General features: G+C 40.8%; 1 protein-coding gene and 1 long non-coding RNA gene across 2 annotated transcripts in view; both read left to right on the top strand.

Moving 5' to 3' along the window:
- Positions 1–17,998, top strand: part of fam20b (FAM20B glycosaminoglycan xylosylkinase) — a 26,883-nt gene extending 8,885 nt beyond the window's left edge. Inside the window, exons 6-9 of the mRNA XM_008277459.1 lie at positions 781–952; positions 10,075–10,266; positions 16,772–16,831; positions 16,914–17,998. Coding sequence (XP_008275681.1) covers positions 781–952; positions 10,075–10,266; positions 16,772–16,831; positions 16,914–17,145 — 656 coding nt within the window. The 3' untranslated portion in view covers positions 17,146–17,998. The remainder of the gene's footprint in view (positions 1–780; positions 953–10,074; positions 10,267–16,771; positions 16,832–16,913) is intronic.
- LOC103354169 (uncharacterized) lies at positions 1,160–8,022 on the top strand. The gene is made up of 2 exons (XR_520035.1): positions 1,160–1,936; positions 7,744–8,022. It is a non-coding gene; the product is annotated as an uncharacterized LOC103354169 (long non-coding RNA).
- Positions 17,999–18,674: the final 676 nt, after the last annotated feature.

Genomic DNA, 18,674 nt, shown 5'->3' with positions numbered 1-18,674 from the left:
CAGATTAATTCAGAAAATAATTCATTAATCGACAGTGAGCAGTTGCACAATTGATTGAATATTAATCACGATCAAGATTTCAGCTTACCACAATTTAATGAACATTAACGACTGCAATATTGATGTTTGAAATGTTTCGCTCATGGAAATCTGTTAGTTTCAGCTTGAGTAAATCTTATATTAGACCACCTCATTTCAGTCTTTCAAAGTCATTTTTGGTCACACACTTCTCTGAATTGCTGCACTGCAGTTACTGAATGGAGAGACTAGAGGCTTCTCTGTGTTCAGCCAGCGAGCTAGCATGTACCTTAGCTTTCATGTGAGCTGTTTAAGGAACAACTGTAAATGTAAATATTCACAGCAATATCTCAGTTTTTTTTTAAAACGTGGCAGTGTAATAACACGATTTTGGCCCTAATATCAATACATAATGATCTTAATGTTGATCAAAAATATCAGGACTATTTTTTGTACTGGACTATCTGTACTGTTTTATCTCCTTTTGCACAGTCTGAAAATTTAATTTATATTTATATATATATCTTGTGTGTTTTGTTCTTTATTCTTATTCAACTTTTTGATATGGTTTCAGTGTGAAACAGGTGCAGAAAGCATTTCGCTGCTCATTATACCATGTATAACTGTTGTTTGTGACCAATAAAGGCCTTGAATCCTTGAATTGAAACAACAGCAATGAATATTGTGTTTTTAGCAGCTCTAGTAAGATGTCACAGGCAAGTGGATTTATAGTCATCCGTGCTGTTTTTCCCCTTTCTACAGGTAATAATACATGTTTCTATGGAAAGTGTTACTACTGCCGGGAGAGCGAGCCAGCATGTGCAGAGGGGGAGATCATGGAGGGCTCTCTCACCCTTTGGCTGCCGGACGTCTGGCCGTTGCAGAAACACAGACACCCATGGGGACGAACATACAGAGAAGGCAAGCTGGCCAGGTAGGTGCTGAGCAGGAGTCCAGAAAAAGTATTTCTGAGATGTTTTCCTGACTTTTGAAGTTCAGGGGAGAAAATCCTCTGACTTGAATGAATTATTGTGTTTAATGTTTATTAGAAGGAAATGCAAATGTGTTGATGCTGCGGCTCAGCAGATATAAAAAGACTGACCTGTATTTTCCAAACACCAAGAGAGGCAACGCTCCACCTACTCATTAATGCTGGGAAACAGAGACTGACTTGTGGGGGGGAGAATAATGCAGGGAGGAGGTGGGCGAGTCAAAGATGTCATTTAGATATTTCAGTGTGATTCGATTGTGTTGCATTATTATAGGCCGCAGAATAAATATTAATGTGAATTCAACTAAAAGCTGCAATAGTTTGACTAATGAGCTACGAAATGCATATTTTCAACAGTGAAATACCACAGAATTTGTAGCAGAGAAATGTTTTACTTTGAATTGTGTTTCTTAGTTCATAGGAGTTGAGTTCAAAAATCGAAACAAAAACTCTGAGCGTAAAAGTTAAATACAAAATGAATAAATGAATAAATGACTGAGCATGTAGGCTTTTTGTTCCTGTGGTATTCTGGGCAGATTAGGTGCTTTGACCAGATGACTCATAGAACTGACAGCTGTTGAAGGTGAATCTCAATCTACCAGAAATTACACTATGTGTGAGATAGCTCCTGCGCATTCATTTAATGAAGCAATAGGAGAAGATATTTATGTCTCACTCACTGTTTTTATTTATCAGATAGTTGAATAAGCATACAGAGCTCTGGATCAAACTTCTTACCCTAGCACCAACAAAGTTAATGTCAGGGCGTGAAGTCTGACTGACTGCCTCGCCCTGATCCAGTGTACTTATACTATTACATGAGAATGTGCACAGAATGTGTTGCAGCTAGCTGATTGGCCCCTCCATGTCCTTGAGCCTTCTTCCACCATCTCGTAGGTGCAGAGACTTGCCACTCTGCACCCTCAGGTTCTCCCTCCTGCCTTAAGATAATAATGTGAGATTAAGATAATAATAAAAGGTGAGGAGAGTAACACCAAATTATCAAATTATGAAATAGTGTGCGATTAATATAAGAGGTGCAGAGAATAATACTCGATAATCTAAATATGAATTAAAGATATATGTAAAAAACATATATGATCCCAACAGTATCCCCCTTTCGATCTCCTCTCTAGGAGATCAATCACATGCTCATCTTCATCAGTAAAATTGGCAACTCGTCCTCATCTGACTCCACTTCTTCTGCCATAGCTGTACCATCTGACCAAAGGAGAGGCGTCTGATATGGGGGGTGGTTGTTTCCCCTCAATTGCTGTTATGATGATCCTGTTGCAAAGAGATCTGATACAGGGAATACAACAACATCCACATAGCACCAAAACCGTAAACATCCCAGTGATAGGAATGGCAGAGTCTTCCATTTACCAAACACTTTATGCATCCACTGATTGGAGTGCTGATTCCAGAATTCTCACACTGCAAATAATGTGGGACTTGCCAAGATTTAAAATCTTATTTTTAGACACGATAGATAATTTGGCTTGTTTGAAAAGTTATTTACTCATTTTTAGTCCTGGAATTTACAGTACAATCTTGAATTGAGCATTAAAAATCTTGTTTCAAGATTCCATATCAAGTGAAATTTACTTGCTGCATGGACAGATAATTTCAATAGTTTTAAGTCATTTTCTTCTCAAATTTAGTGTTTATATCTTATATTTGGGCTACGCTTTTTTTCAGTGCATGTATTACTTCAGATAGTGGTCGCAATCCTTCAAGGGCTCTGGTTACTGAGCCGTCCGGGGCAGTATTATTGGGAATTTTAACGAGATCATTGGTGGTCAATCGGGTATGGTCAGTGGCTTTCACCCCCTTTTGTTGTTCACTAGTCGAATTTGGCTTACCTGACAGAGATCAAATTGAAAAGTTGTGGGACTATTTTTTATGTAGTTCAATTCGATACCACCATATCCCTTCAGGCAGTAGTCCTGTTGCTAATTGTTCAGCGTCACCTTACCTCGATTCCACTCTTCCCACAGTAAAATCCCTGTAACAATGAGAAATTAGATAAAAACAAAAACACACATGCATTTGGGGTTCTTCCAGTTCTGAAAGTCCGCCATCTTTTCTGCGAAAGCAAATCAGACAAAACTCTATCCAACACACAACCTTGTAATGGAGAGCTTTAAACCTTCTTTTTTGATTACAGAGACACTTTCCGCGTAGCAAGTGTTCATTGGTCCTCTTTCTGACCTTCAATGATCTCACCCAGTTTTTTTCTGGTTGTCCAGCAGGTGCACACATGCTCCAGTGATAGCAAGTGTCACCTTTACCTTTGAGCCTCACCACATGTGAGGTTCACTCAGTCACCTGAAATGGTCCAATCCACCTTGGTTCTGACCACTTCCTTTTGATGACCTTTAGCAGGACTCCTTATTCTCCTCTCCGTCCGTCCTTCTGTCCTCCCCCCTGTTGAGAAAAAGCTGACACATGTGCTGTTAGTTGGTCATAGAGCATTTTCTCCACCATCTTAAGGTCTTTGTTCTTGAAGTGTGCTCCATTATCTGATCTGATTCTCCTGGGGAACCCATGCATCAGAATGTACTGATTCATCAGGAACTTGATGACCGTCCTCATTTTTAGCTGGACACACTTCTGGCCATCCTGTGTAAGAGTCCACAGCTACTAGCAGGTATCTGTAGCTTTTTACTCTGTCCCCCATGTCTGTTTAGTCAAGGACAATTTCTTGCCCCGGTAAAGAGGACACTGGGAACTTTCCCTCATGTGGCTTGATGGTGGCTTTTGGGTCATGATCTGTTCATATTTTACAAGTTTTTACAAAGTGTCTGGTCATTTCAGGCAGGAATGGATGCCACCAGTGTGTCAAGAGGCGATTAATTTGCTTATGTCGAACATGTGCCAATCCATGCGCTTCTTGTCACTTTGTCTGAGGCTACGGCTTTTGCTCCCTCCAATGCTCTGATTACAGCCATGAGCTTGGCCTTCTGTGCTGCTGGCTTATCCACTATCCTTCCTGTTTCAACTTCCTCAAAACCTTCTTCTGACTTTCTGATCCCTGCATATCCTGCCGGTACTCCTTTAGTGGTATGTATATGACAACACCACCTGTGAACAATACCTATTCTACTTCTGCTAGGAGTTCTGCTGACTGATCCACCCTCACTTTGACATACTCTGTTCTCACCTTCATGTGCTTCTCCCTCAAGCATATGGTCTGCCATGTTGATTCCCTCGAATGTGATATGTGGTGCAGATAGAATTTTTTCCATAGTGATGACATCGTGAATGCTGCCTAATTGACATGAGACTACACTATGTGTGGTCAGTACAGTGAGTGGATGCCCCATGACTATGTGTGTCGTTATGCTGGATGCATGAGCACTTTTCGACCTCCCCCTTTTTTCTGAAACAAAGCACCATTTACTGTGTGTTTGACTTCAGAAACATCCAAATAAGAAGGGGAGGAGTAGTCTGGGACTGCCACATTGGAGAAGTAAGATAAAGCGTTCTTCAAGGTTATGAAAGCAGTTTCGGCCTCCTGTGTCCAGTCAAGGAACTGTGAGGTTTCTCATACCTTTATCATTTACCAAACGTCTGAGGGGGGCAGTGCACGCCCTGTACTGAGGAATGTAATGTCTGCTGAACCCAGTTAACCCTAAAAATGAGAGCATGTCTTTTACTGTGTGGGGTTTGGGGTGATGTAGAATGGCTGTGCGATGTGCTGGGGCCAGACCCGAGCCTGAAGCTGACATTAGTCTTCCTAAGAAAGTATCTGACCTGCGACAACATTGTGATTTAGAGCGGGACACTTTAAAACCACAAAGATGAAGGTGCCTAAGCATGATTTCAGTGGCCTGGAGACAGGCCCCACTCGTCGGGCGTGGTCAAAAGGACACAGAGTGTGTGTGTGTGTTGTCCAAAAGGCGTGTATCTAAAGCAACTGATAGAATAGAGGAGTTTCCGCTGTCTCCCAGTATGTGAACCAGTTCTCATCGGTCATGTTATCTTCAAGGACGTACATTGTGCTCAGTAGAAAAAATACAAAGCAGAATCATGGTTTCAGTGGAAATATACAGATTTAGAATACATAATATCTCAAAACGTAATTAATTATACAGTTTCCCCCTTTTGACATAATTTTGTCATGTCAATTAAATGAAGGTGGGAACGTTAGCGCCATTGTATCACATCTGTCTGTGGTAGCCAACTCAACAGGCCCCCAAACTGCAAGTGCCCATCCACCTCAAGATGCAATACAATCGCATAGTGGGCATGTAAGCATGTCTTCATTGCATTGAGCATCCTATGTGTATGCTGGTATGTGTAAGCTGCTCTTCATTGCTCTAACTTGCAGCAAGCAATTCTTCATTACACCTGCATGTGGAAATAATGAACAGAGCAATGTTAATCAAACAAAACAACCATAATGTTACAAGCATAAGCTAAACATTTTCATATCAGGAGTAGCCGTCATGGTACCGGGAACAGAACCTACTTTCCCAGGAGTGTACAACCTTCTATAACTCTACTGATAACATGTCTGCAATGAGCACAATACTACTAATAATAATAAACAGCTATGAGCCTCACGTCTTTCTGTGTATGTAATGTTATATATCACTGATAGGTGATTTTGCCCCCTTTTGGCAATAAGGGCGTCTGGTTACCGCCCTTTTCTCCGGTATAGGGGTCACAGTTAGGTTTTGATTTGTCTGCATTATATCGTTCAGGCAGCTTCAGGTTCGTTCTGTCCCTCAGATTATATGCTCTCATGGTGGTATCTGGATGAGGTAAATCCTCTGGGAATACCTCCAATGTCCCTGTAAATGTGGCTCCGTATAAATGTCCTTCTCCTTGGGAGATGCTACACTCATACTCATCCTCTTCCTCATCTCATTCTGGCCTGTCACCTAACACTTGCTCAAGTACCACCATATTCTCCCTGCTCACGTTCCTTTCTTACCCTAAATTCATCCATTTTCTGTTTTTGTCTCGCTGATGCTGAGGTTAAGCTACCTGCTGACCTCCCTGCTTTGCTATCTGACTTACTGTTACCACTGTCACTTCCTCTCTCACTACTCTCAGCTCTGTTTTTCCTGGCGACTCAATTCCTTCTCTCTCTCCTGCTCTTTCTGCAATGCAGCAACACTTGCTATTACCTGCTCTTTAAACTCCAACATTCGTTCTCTTTCCTCCTCACATACTACAATATTTCTGTCCTCAGCTGATCTATCTTCCCTGATTGTCTGTTAGCTCAATGAGTCCACCTGGGACTGTAAATAAGGGCATCTGATTGTACAGCAGTGACCGGGAAAGGCCTTTTTTGGCAGGTTTACACTCCCCTTTTTCCTGTGTAGGCTCCGGGCTTTGAGCTTTTTCATTATTGCCTTTAGGAGGCTGACCTTGGTGCGCTCTGATACCATCCATCGCTCCACATGCCAGACCCATGTTATGAATGAATTGTCTGTGTGCCTCTTTACCTTTAAGTTCCTGTTTCACTTTCCATGTTTTTGCATTTTTCTATTTTTGTGTTAGTTTTTTGTTCTTCCTTCATTAATATTTTGGTGAGACTGGCAGGTTGATTATCTGTGAACTTTCCCTGTTCTTTTAACTCTTGGTATTTATGTTCATATTTCTGTTTGAGGTATTTTTGATCTTTTTGGGTTTCGTTCCGCTCATTAATTGCTTCAATGCTGTCTCCCACTGCTGTCTCTCAGTTTCTATGGGGGGGGGGGTTTGCTCTGCACACTCCCTATCAAACTCACCCTCCATGATCTCCCTCAATTCTGTATTTTTTCTTTTCCCTTGTGTTTGTGTGATACTTACCTCCTGCCCCTTAGTAGCAGACTGGTTTGTATGGAATTCACCCGAGCAACCAGTCCAATCAGATTCAGTTTTTCAGAAGTCGGTGGAGACCACCACAAAGGCTTCACCTCAGCCTCCTTGTGTTATCACCATTAGGTTTGCACAGAGATCAGTATTACCTTTTAACTCCTGTCTTTCTGATCTGAGACACTACCAATAACTACCTCCCACAACACAGTTTTAAACACCCATGCACATATGTTTTTAACTCTTTATTCAACAACATTTATTTTGTCACTCCTTTTTATTGCTTTTGTTTTTTTTGGGTTTTTTTGGTCTTTGTTTATAGTTGTTTTAGGTTGAACCACTTCCTAGGGAATTCCACCCAGGCGTTTACCACACACTAGACTAGAACACACACTCACTCTGTGACAACCCCAATTTAGAATTTCCAGTGGCAGAACTTTGATAGAGCAGGTGTCTGCTTACCTTCTTTGTTTTGAGACGGCCGTCTGGGTTGTCAAACCGTGATGGATGTTCACTGTGATCCTTCTGCAGTTCTCTGGACCTTAACTTCTCCGTCTTCATCACGTCAGGGTCACCAAATTCTTGGAGCTGAATCTCAATCTACCAGAAATTACACTATGTGTGAGGTAGCTCCTGTGCATTCGTTTAATGAAGCAATAGGAGAAGATATTTAGGTCTCACTCAGTGTATTTATTTATCAGATAGTTGAATAAGCATACAGAGCTCTGGATCAAACTTCTTACCCTAGCACCAACAAAGTTAATGTCAGGGCGTGAAGTCTGACTGACTGCCTCTCCCTGATCCAGTGTACTTATACTATTACACGAGAATGTGCACAGAATGTGTTGCAGCGAGCTGATTGGCCCCTCCATGTCCTTGAGCCTTCTTCCACCATCTCGTAGGTGCAGAGACTTCCTCAGTTTCTCCCTCCTGCAGATACCTGCTTGTGACAGAGAAATACACAAACCACCAAATCCTGTCTCCACTTACACTTTCTCATGCTGCAATTGTTTATCAATTGTGTTGATTATGCCTTAAGATAATAATGTGAGATTAAGATAATAATAAAAGGTGAGGAGAGTAACCCCAAATTATCAAATTATGAAATAATGTGCGATTAATATAAGAGGTGCAGAGAATAATACTCGATAATCTAAATATGAATTAAAGATATATGTAAAAAAAAAAAAAAAAAAAAAGATCCTGACACAGCACAGTGGTGGGATTACTTCGACACAGACTTGGTTGTTTGTCTTTGTTTGCCCAAAACTTTATTCATTTCTATGTGTTTTATATTTATTTGGTCATTTTATTAGTTAATTATACTTTGGTTTTATTAGGGTTCTAGTGGAAATGCTTATTTATTTAGAAAGAAATAGGATTGTTGAGGGATTTATTTCATGGATTTATGATTTTATAAATTCTTTAAAGTGTTTGTTGGTGTTATGATTACCAATCAATTACAAACTATTAAAACATAGAACTTTAAGTCTGCACACAGCAGGTTAAGTGCAGCAGTGTCACATTTCTGTTGAGGTAGGGCTTATAATCATTAGAGGGCTGCAAGGTGGCTCGGTGGTTAGCACCATTGCCTCGCAGCAAGAAGGTCGCCGGTTCACCTCCCAGTGAGGACACTCGGGATCTTTCTGCGTGGATTTTGCATGTTCTCCCCGTGCAGTGTGGGTTCTCTCCGGATTCTCCGGCTTCCTCCCACACAGTCCAAAAATATGTTGAGGTTAATTGGTGATTCTAAATTGTCCGTAGGTGTGAATGTGAGTGTGCTTGGTTGTCTGACTCGCAGTGATAGACTGGCGACCTGTCCAGGGTGTCCCCTACCTTCACCCTAAGTCAGCTGGGATAGACTCCTGCCCCATTCATATTAATCATAATACAATCTAATATGGTGCACAAACAAACATTAACACCACAATAAATAAAACAAGAAATAGAATAAACAATTAGAAAGATTTCATGCATGATCACAGATTCGATTAGCGACCAACCATTGTTGAAAGAGCACCATGTTGTCCACGAATGTGACGTTTGACCAGAGACAGTATAAAATAGAATAGCTGTTTATGTCATTTGCACATATTTGTACAACAAAGTTTTCTGTGAAGTACAAAAGGAAGCGGCATCATGATAACAAGCATGTATGGAAAGTTTTAAATGCATATATTGCACCAAAACTTGTCACACGTTGTAAGTTGTTTTCACATTACACAACAGTCCTGGGGTGTGAAATATTATGACAATGCTGAGGTTTATTACAGTTCCCTTAAATGATGACGAGTGCATAATTATGCAAACGGAAATGTGGCAGCATCATAGTTTCACCACAATTGTCTTTTTTAAATATTTTTTGGAAGCTGAAAGTGAAATTGAAATAGAATTAAAAATAAATGTTTATTCACCTAGTCCTATTTCCAGGCAATGACACAGTTCAACACATAAAAAGAATAAAGCTTCCCATGACAAATTACCAGTAAGTAAATGGTTTCTTACTTTAAGCGAATATTTTTGTTTATCCTCATAATTGGCAGTACATTATTTTGCATCTTTCACTGAAACTTAATGGAAAATCTTTGTAAAAAATTAACCAACCTATTAAATAAGACATTACCAATTACTTTTCCTTCCCAGTATATATTTATATGTCTTTGTATTTGCTTGTATTTTATACTTTCTTGCTAAATGTTTCGGACCAGGTTTCTCTTTTGTTCTTCAGTCTGCATTCTCATTTGTGGTCCAGTTTTTCTGCTGCTCTTATCCCGCGTTATCAAAATTCAGCTGGAAGCGACACATTAATGCGAACATTCTGCACGCTGTCGCTTTCATGTAGATAAAGGAGACCACCAGCACATTATACTGACATCATCAGAGAGAAATGTGCCTTCATCGTGACAATTCGCTCTCACTGGTCTTTAAATATTAAGCAAAAGCTGACTTCACAGAATAACTAAAGAGAGAATTTTGGCAGAGTTTTCCCTAAAATGTGAGTGAGTTTCTCGTCACTGAGGACAGTGTACCTGCTGAATTAAAGCTGAATATGTGCGCAGACCAGTTGTGTGACAGGAAATCTCAGCAGTAGTGATTTAGATTTAGATCATATTTTAGAGAATTTTATCTAAGCTGTGGATCCAAGCCATCCACAGCTGAGTGTATGCATACCTGACAGGCATATTTTTTGTAAATAAGGTGAATTTTGATCAGATTTCAGAGGATTTGCGTCATTTATGTTCATCATCCAGGTGGGAGTATGACGAAAGCTACTGTGATGCGGTGAAGAAAATGCCCCCATACGACGCAGGACCGAGGCTGCTGGACGTCATCGACACAGCCATATTTGATTATCTCATCGGCAACGCTGACCGACATCACTACGAGAGTTTCCAGGATGACGGAGGAGCCAGCATGCTCATCCTGCTCGACAACGCAAAGAGGTGAGTTATGCGCAAAAGATTTTACCAAAATATAAACATTTAATTGCGTTCTTTAACCACACACTCGTGGATTTTTATCACCATGGAAAAGTTCATCCAAAAATCCCAAATGTCAACTCAAATGGAGACTGTATAGCAACTCAATACACCACTTCCATAAAAAAAAGAAACAAAAAAAAAACAGGGGAACATCCATTGTCCGTTGACTGGAAATCGCGAATGACATCGGAGTCGATTCTTCCCACGACATTACCACAAGAGCTAAATCAGTAACTCAGACTTCCTGGAAGATCCTGCACTTGAATCAGTGCTCCACCGCCACAGTCTGATCATTTTTTAAAAGTTCACTTTTTCATCTCACATTTGAAGTCTTACTTTTATTTTCATTTTCAATTAGTTTGACATTCTCAGCTATGCCCACCTCATTTTATTTTCAAGAACTCACTTATCGCCATTGAAACTAGTTTGTGACTGACTCATGGTGAACGCCCACTTCATGAAGTGAGGACGCCGAGCTGTTAATCCCTCTTTGAGGTTAGTTTGCCGTTGCTGATCAAAACCCAACAGTGGAAAAACCTTCTAAGCAACATTTTTTTTCACAGTTGACAGGATGTGGCGATAAACTAAGCTTTTGCTGGGAATAAAGGACGTCCGATTGAACTTCTGATTTCTGTCTATCATTTTTTTGTTTTTTCTTCATCCATATTGTGAACACATTGGAAGATCTCAGCAGCTTCATGTTATGAGTGGGCTGTTTTTTGGTTGATATTCTTGTCTGAGGCTCAGATTCTTGTCGGAGAGGGAGAAGCAGCAGATTCTTTCTTACTGTTTCCAAGAGTTGAGCCTCTTTCTCACCTAGTAGAGAGTCCTGCCTGTTGTTGTCACATTATAATAGCATTAGTTCCCGATTTAAAAAACAAAAAACAAAAACAAAGACAAAAAACAACCAGTATCAGTCTCTCATCAACTTAATCTAAGTTGTATCTGCTTGTACAGGAATTGTTTTCCTTCAGAAGGGCTGCTGTGTTTCGGTTTTGTGCAGCCTAAAGTAACTGCTGATGTTATGGAAAATAACACACCATTGTCTACAACCGCACCTTAAAAAAGCAGAAGAAGTTTAATGTTTTCCATCAGTTATTGAAGAAAGTGAAAATGTGATGTAGTTTTAGACTCATACATGTGCAGTAAAATGTGTGAAGCACTTTTTTACTTTCATTTTGATGGTTATGGTGTATGGTTTAAAAAAATTCCGAGGTATTTATATGATATTCTAGTTTTTTGAGATGCACTAGTAAAAGTCAGTGCAGAGCGATCAGCATTTGTTAGTTATTTATGACACTGTTTTCCAAAAGCTTCCTCCCCTATGCTTCAGCCCTACTCTGAGACATGCCTCACCTGACACACAGGTTCACACAGAGTTTTTGTAACTGTTCCCCATATGCTTGGAATATACATTTTTTATTCATTTTACCTAATTAATACCATTGACAGTATTCTAAATTTTAATTGTTACATAATTGTAACTGTCGTTTAATTTTTTTTTCTTTTAATGGTTCTTATTTTTATTGCTGTAGTTGTTTCATTTATTTGCTTAATTTCCAATTCGTACACTCTTAAGCATTGTGAAATGTAGTTGTTATCCCATAAACCATTCATTCTTCCTTATTGGTGCACATTTGCATTCATGGTTTGTGCCTTGGCACTATTAAAAATAAGGGTGTTCTCTCAAACAAAAAAAATACAGTTGAAACCACAAGTTTTCATACACTGTATAAAAAGACAGCCTTTTTTCCCCCCCTCACTGTCTGACATTAAATCAGACTAAACTTTTCCTGTTTTAGGTCAGTTAGGATTACCAAATTTATTTCTATTTGCTAAATGCCAGAATAATGAAGATAATTTTTTTTACTACTTTCTTCAAAGTCAGACGTTTACATACAGTAAGATTGCTATGCCTTCAAACTATGTGGGAAAGCCCAGATGCTGACAGTGACCCTAATCATACTGCCAAATCAGTGCCAAAGTGGCTTCAGGACAACATAGTCAGTGTTTTGGAGTGGCCATCTCAAAGCCCTGATCTCAATCCTGTAGAAAATTTGTGGGCAGAGCTAAAAAAGCGTCTGCAAGCAAGGCGGCCAACAACCCTGATTTAGTTCCACCAGTTCTGTCTGGAGGAATGGGCCAGAATACCAGCAAACAATTGTGAGAAGCTTGTGGAAGGAAACCCAAAACATTTGATCCAAGTCATACAGTTTAAAGGCAATGCTACCGAATACTAAGGAGCTGTATGTAAACTTCTGACTTTAAAGAAAGTAATAAAAAAAAATACAAAATCTCTCTCATTATTCTGGCATTTAGCAACAAAACAACACATTTGTGCCCCACCTGTAACTTCCTGGCTGATGTCTTGAGATGTTGCTTCAATATTTTTACATCATGTTCTTTCCTCATGATGCCATCTATTTTGCAAAGTGAAACAGTCCCTCCTGCAAAAAACCCGCACAACATGATGTTGCCACCCCCGTACTTCACAGTTGAGATGGTGTTATCGGGCTTGCAAGCTTAGTCTTTTTTCCTCCAAATGTAACGACAGTCATTATGGCCAAAAAGTTCCATTTTAGTTTCATCAGACCACAGGACATGTCTCCAAAAATTCAGGTCTTTGTCCCTGTGTGCATTTGCAAACTGTAGTCTGGCTTTTGAGGTGTTCCTTAAAATACATCCACAGGTGTGCCTCCAATTAACTCAGATGTTGTCAATTAACCTATCAAAAGCTTCCAAAGCCATGACATCAGCATCTATGCTTTCCTACATAGTTTGAAGGCATAGTAATCTTACCATATGTAAACGTCTGACTTAGAAGAAAATAGTTAAATATTCTCTTTAAAAAAAATCTCTCAATATTCTGGTGTTTAGCAAATAGAAATAAGGAAAAGTTTAGTCTGATTTAATGTCAGATAGTGAAAAAAAAAAGGTTATGTGTCTTTTTATACGGGGTATGTAAACTTCTGGTTTCAACTGTCTGTGAAATAAAGATGAGACCAAAACTAAAGACCAAGTCAGAGTGACAACTGTTTACAATAGCAAAATTTCCACTAGTCGGGTGGAAAAAGTCGAGTTATTGCTTTCATTTGAAGCAGCAAGTTTTGCATCCAATCACACTGATGATGGTAACAAAGACAATATGCAGACAATTGGATGGGATCCCTGCAGTTGTGGTCTCCATGGGTGTTGAAATACAATACTGAGTCCTCTGTCTATGACCAAGATGAGTAAAAAAGCGGTCAATTCCAAGAGGAGAGTTTCAGAAAGTGGTCTAGAGATCGATGTACTGCAACTCTTGTACCCAATGTGACTCATACAGACGGAAAGACTCAAGATTTTGAGGAAGTCACAAAATAGGCACTGTCAAAAAGAAAGAAAGAAAAAAGCTGAACTTTGTTTAAACACAATATTGGAAAAAGTGCATTTAGACCAGACACCGTCTCATAATGAAGGAAATCACTTTAGTTTGTGTACAAATTAAATATTTTCTATTTTCTAATCTCTGTTAGCTGCAGTGTAAAACACACTTGGCAGGAAATCGACCAAACATACAAACATTTGTGCGTTTCCTGCAGCAACAGTTGAACATGTGTCATTTGCCGTGGCAACGCATACAGCGTACCATGGTGTAAGGATTCAAGGTATTTTATTGGTCACAAACACAGTTATACATGGTATAAAGCACAATGAAAGCGTTGTGTACCTGCTCCACACCAAAACAACAATAAGATAAGAATAAGGAATAAAGCACACAAGAAGTACATATATGTAAATATATTAGAGAGAGAGAGAGAGAAAGAAATAGCAGAAATAAATGAATCAAATTTCCAAACACTGCAAAAAGGGAATAAAACAAATAAAGACAATAATAGTAATATTATATACATGTATATATACAAGGTGAAAAGTGCAAAGTGACCGGTTGAGTCTATTGTCTCAGGTTCAGCAGGCGGATAGTCTGAGGGAAGAAGCTCCTCCTCATCCTCTCTGTGTCTGCCTTCAGGCAGCAGAGAGAACAGTCTGTAGCTGGGGTGGGTGGCTCACTCATAATCTTCCTGGCCTTTAACCTGCATCGTTTGTGGCAAATGTCCTACAGGTTGGGGAGGATGGTTCTGATGGTGCGCTCAGCCGAGCGGGCCATCCTCCTCAGGGCCAAGAAGTCCTGCTGGGTGCTGCTGCCCATCCAGGTGGTGATACTCCCAGCTAAAACGCTCTCAGTGGTGCAGGTGTAGAAGTTCCTGAGCACCTTGAGAGGGAGCTTAAAGTCCCTCAGGCGTCTGAGGAGGTAGAGATGCTGTCGAGCCTTCTTCACTAGGGTGTTGATGTGACGGGACCACATCAGGTCCTGCGTAAGTCATTGTTGTACAGTGAGTACAGCAGAGGGCTCAGCACACAGCCCTGGGGGGCACCAATGTTCAGGGTGCCTGAGGGGGACAGGTGGTTCCCCACTCGAGCCACCTGTGGTCTGCTGGTCAAAAAGCTGTAGACACACCTGCACAGGGAGGAGATGAGTCCAAGGTCCTGCAGCTTAGTGACCAGTCTGGAGGGGTTTATGGTGTTGAACGCTGAACTGAAGTCGACGAACAGCATTCACACATAATTCCCCTTCCTCGTGGCCAGGTGGGCCAGGGCTGTGTGTAGCAGGTGATTTATGGCGTCGTCTGTGGATCTGTTTGGCCGGTATGCAAACTGTAGGGGGTCCAGGGAGGCAGGTAGGGATGAGGTGATGAAGTTTCAAAACATTTCATCACCACAGAGGTAAGGGCAATGGGCCGGTAGTCGTTTAGACAGCTGGGCGTGGCTTTCTTGCAGACAGGAACAATGACAGACTGTTTAAAGCATCTGGGGATGATGCACTGGAAGAGCGAGAGGTGGAATATTTTCGTGAACACTGGTGCAAGCTGGTTGGCACAGGTTTTCAGGACACGGCCGGTTATACCGTCAGGTCCTGCAACTTTCCTGGTATTCACGCACTGAAACATCCGCCTCACGTCATGCTCCGCCCCGTCTCCTCCTCTCTGCCGGGCAGGAAGCGCGCTTCGAGGCTCCCAGCTGAGAGGCACGCATAAAAGTTGAGTTCATTAACACTCACCATGGGCGTCGGTGTTGCTTTGTAGTCCGTCACTGTAGTCCCCTGATGTCCCTCTGCTGCAGCTGTGACACCAGCTTCTCCCTGTACCTCTGCTTGGCCTCCCTCATGGCTCTACGGAAGCTGTACGTAGTGGCCCAGTACAGTCCCTGCATGAATCTGTGCAGTGTTAGTAATGTACAGCTGTACAGGTTCACAGACGTAACATTTTCCCTCAGCAGAGAATCGGCATCGCTCAGAGAAAATTACCAGACAATACTCATATGGTGATTTACCTATAAGGAAAAGTCACACACACAAAAAGAAATGTTTTTTGTGAAACCCACAGTGTTTTGGGTGCTTGTCAAGTCATCTCAGAGGAAGTGCAGAATGTGCTTTTACTGAATACGTCATATTGTGTTTTCACCCAGAAAGTCCCCGTTAATTTTCTCCTTTGTCTCTGTAGCATGTAGCAGCATTCATCTTGTATTACTTCTGAATAACTTTTTCCACATTCTTTGATTGTCGAGGAGTATATAACTCTTCCCTCCAGACTCCACTGCAAAGATCATAGTGTAAAAAAAAGTACTTAAAAATACTGCTGCGATTACTATTAAGTCATAACCACACACATTTGGCACAAGTGGTAAAAGGGAGATGCTTCTCACGGCTACATCTGAAACTCTGAACAGAACCTCTTCTGAAGCAGGTTAGCTTGGTAGTTACCATGGTGATCTAGCAGGTTAAAGAGGAACACCTTTGTTATGTTAAAAACTCTGACTTTAGGCTCAACTTACCTCACTAACTTGCTGATCTTTCTTCATTGTAAACCACTTAGGACCCACTTCAAACTCAGCAATTTGTTGTATTACTTTAAATCCTAAAAGGCCCTGTATAAGGAGTGAGTCATTTATTGTTTTTCATCTTATTGGTCTCTACAAAATGTCTGAAAGAAGTCCAGGAATGCAAAAAATAGTCTCATGAGGCAGCAGCTAAGAATTAATAAACAATTCAGGTCATGTTGTTAGTTTGCAGCCATGAAAGATTCCTCCAAATGCAACTAACAATGTGGCTTTTCACATTATCTCCTTAGATTTTCAACTTGTCCCGGAATCTGTTCCAAGTCTTGTTGACTGTTAACACCAAATGCTTTTTTTCTGCTTTTAGTGGATGTTTGTCATCCTGGTTTTCAGGTAAAAGACTCTTCAGCTTTGCGCATCAGATAACTGCTACCAAACACAAGAGCTTATTTAGCTTTTGGCAGAGAGGGACTCGTGTATCATAAACACTTGTGTGTGCCGTGGCCTGCTCATTTTACTGAATGCGACATGCCTCTGGCTTTAAATGCCATTATTTAGTTTTTAATAGTATTTTTGTTTTCTCTTTGTGCAGCTTTGGGAACCCAGCGTTGGATGAGCGAAGTATCCTCGCGCCACTATATCAGTGCTGCATGTAAGTAAGGAAACGATCAGGTGTTTTATTCTGATCAGATTACTTTTATACTATATTCACCGGTTCCTTCTCTCTCCTTCAGGGTTCGTGTGTCCACTTGGAACAGATTAAACCTACTGAGAGGCGGAGCTCTGAGTGCAGCCATGCGGCAGGCTCTGGCGTTCGATCCTATCGACCCGGTGCTGGCTGAGCCACACCTCGCAGCCCTGGACAGGCGTCAGTCTGGAGTCATAGCGACTGTAAAGCAGTGCATGGAGGCGCAGGGCCCTGACAACACTCTAATAGAAGACCGAATGAACCTCCCACATCCCTAGGAAGAAGGAAGGAGACAGAGCGACAAAAGAGCCGGGACTTTCCTCAGCAAGCCTGGAGAGGAGACGGCGAGGGACCAAACAGATCAGGTTTTAAAGGAAATGCAGAGTGAGTGAAAGAGGCAACAGGGTGGAACAAAGGCTTACATTTCTTCTTGTCAAGACTGGAGTGGTTCTCTGAAAGAAAATGACAGGATTTTGAAGAGTTGGAACTGTGTCACCTTCAACTTTATAAACTTTCTCTCAGGACTGTTGTGCACTAAAGGACAGTTTCTGCTGTAAGAACCCCTCCATCTACTACTACTGGTTTCAATGACATCCTGCCTTCCGCCAAATCCTCCCTCCGGCTTTTCCGTCGGAGTTAGGACGAAGCTCGGAGAGACAGAAACGGTCTCAAGAAAGGAGGGAGGGTTACAATGAGCCACCTATTTCCTTGTGAAAGACACTGCACAGCCATATTTCAGGCTGTTTGGAGCTTACAGTCCAAGAAACTAAAATTACTGTTGAATTAACAGGAAATTACATTTATTTTGGACCTGAGAACATTTTTTTCCCCCTCTTGAATTGAAATTTACCTTTGGAAGGAAAAGAGAATTGACTCTGCTGCATCAGTGTGTAAATATTTAACTACGTAGTGACATAGAAATGTGAGGCGAAAGAATATAAATTTGCGGATTATAATATTAAATAAACCTAAAGCTGTGTGTGAGTGTATGTGTGTGAGTGTGTGTGTGTGGACGAGTGCCATATTGTGCCGTAATTACGAAAGCTACTGACATGACAGACTTGAAGCGAGGGGGGAAACAGAGGTCGGGAGTGTGGGTTTATCTTCAGCATTAAACTATGATCTATTTAATTTTGGTTTCTCTCAGTCATCTTTTCTTCCATGTGTTCACCACTTAAAAGCGCACAGCAGACTGTCGCATACAGTGTGCTGTCAGCGCCGCTCTAAGAATAAAACCTCTCCTCATGCAGCGCCACGCTGGAAGGGACTTTCACTTTACTCTTGCTTTTAGTTGTTTGGATGGTTTTATTTTAGTCACATTTGATGTGAAATGTGTCACAGGTCATATCTGGAACGCAGTGGTTATAGCTAACGCTTGGTTTATAATAACTAGTTTTAGTGATCATCTTTTTCTCGTCTCACTTTCTGTAAATGTTTGTTTTCCTTTTTCCAAGTTTGAATCACCTCTCATGCCCTGAATAGGAGTTCGAATTTAAGGCACTGGTAACTTTTTTTTTTTTTTTTAGTGACATATTAAATCAAACAGCTGCTTACGGTTAAGCCCAAATTTATTCATACCCACGTCAAATTTTTGATCCCCTTGGGAGTTTTTTAGTTGATCAATAGGTTTTTTTTGACTGGAAATTACTTAAACAAGTTACAAAAGACAGTAAAGCATTGTGTTGTGAGGTTTCTACAATTTTATTATTATTATTTTTTTTACATTTTTCTTGAAAATGCCTTGTGCATATGTATTCCTACCCTTTGACATTGTTGCCAGTTTCGCAAACTCTCCATTCCATCTGGT

This window comes from Stegastes partitus, unplaced genomic scaffold (genome assembly GCF_000690725.1).
Source record: "Stegastes partitus isolate 25-593 unplaced genomic scaffold, Stegastes_partitus-1.0.2 Scaffold98, whole genome shotgun sequence".
Lineage (NCBI taxonomy): Eukaryota > Metazoa > Chordata > Actinopteri > Pomacentridae > Stegastes > Stegastes partitus.
This window is presented reverse-complemented; position numbering and strand designations above follow the sequence as displayed.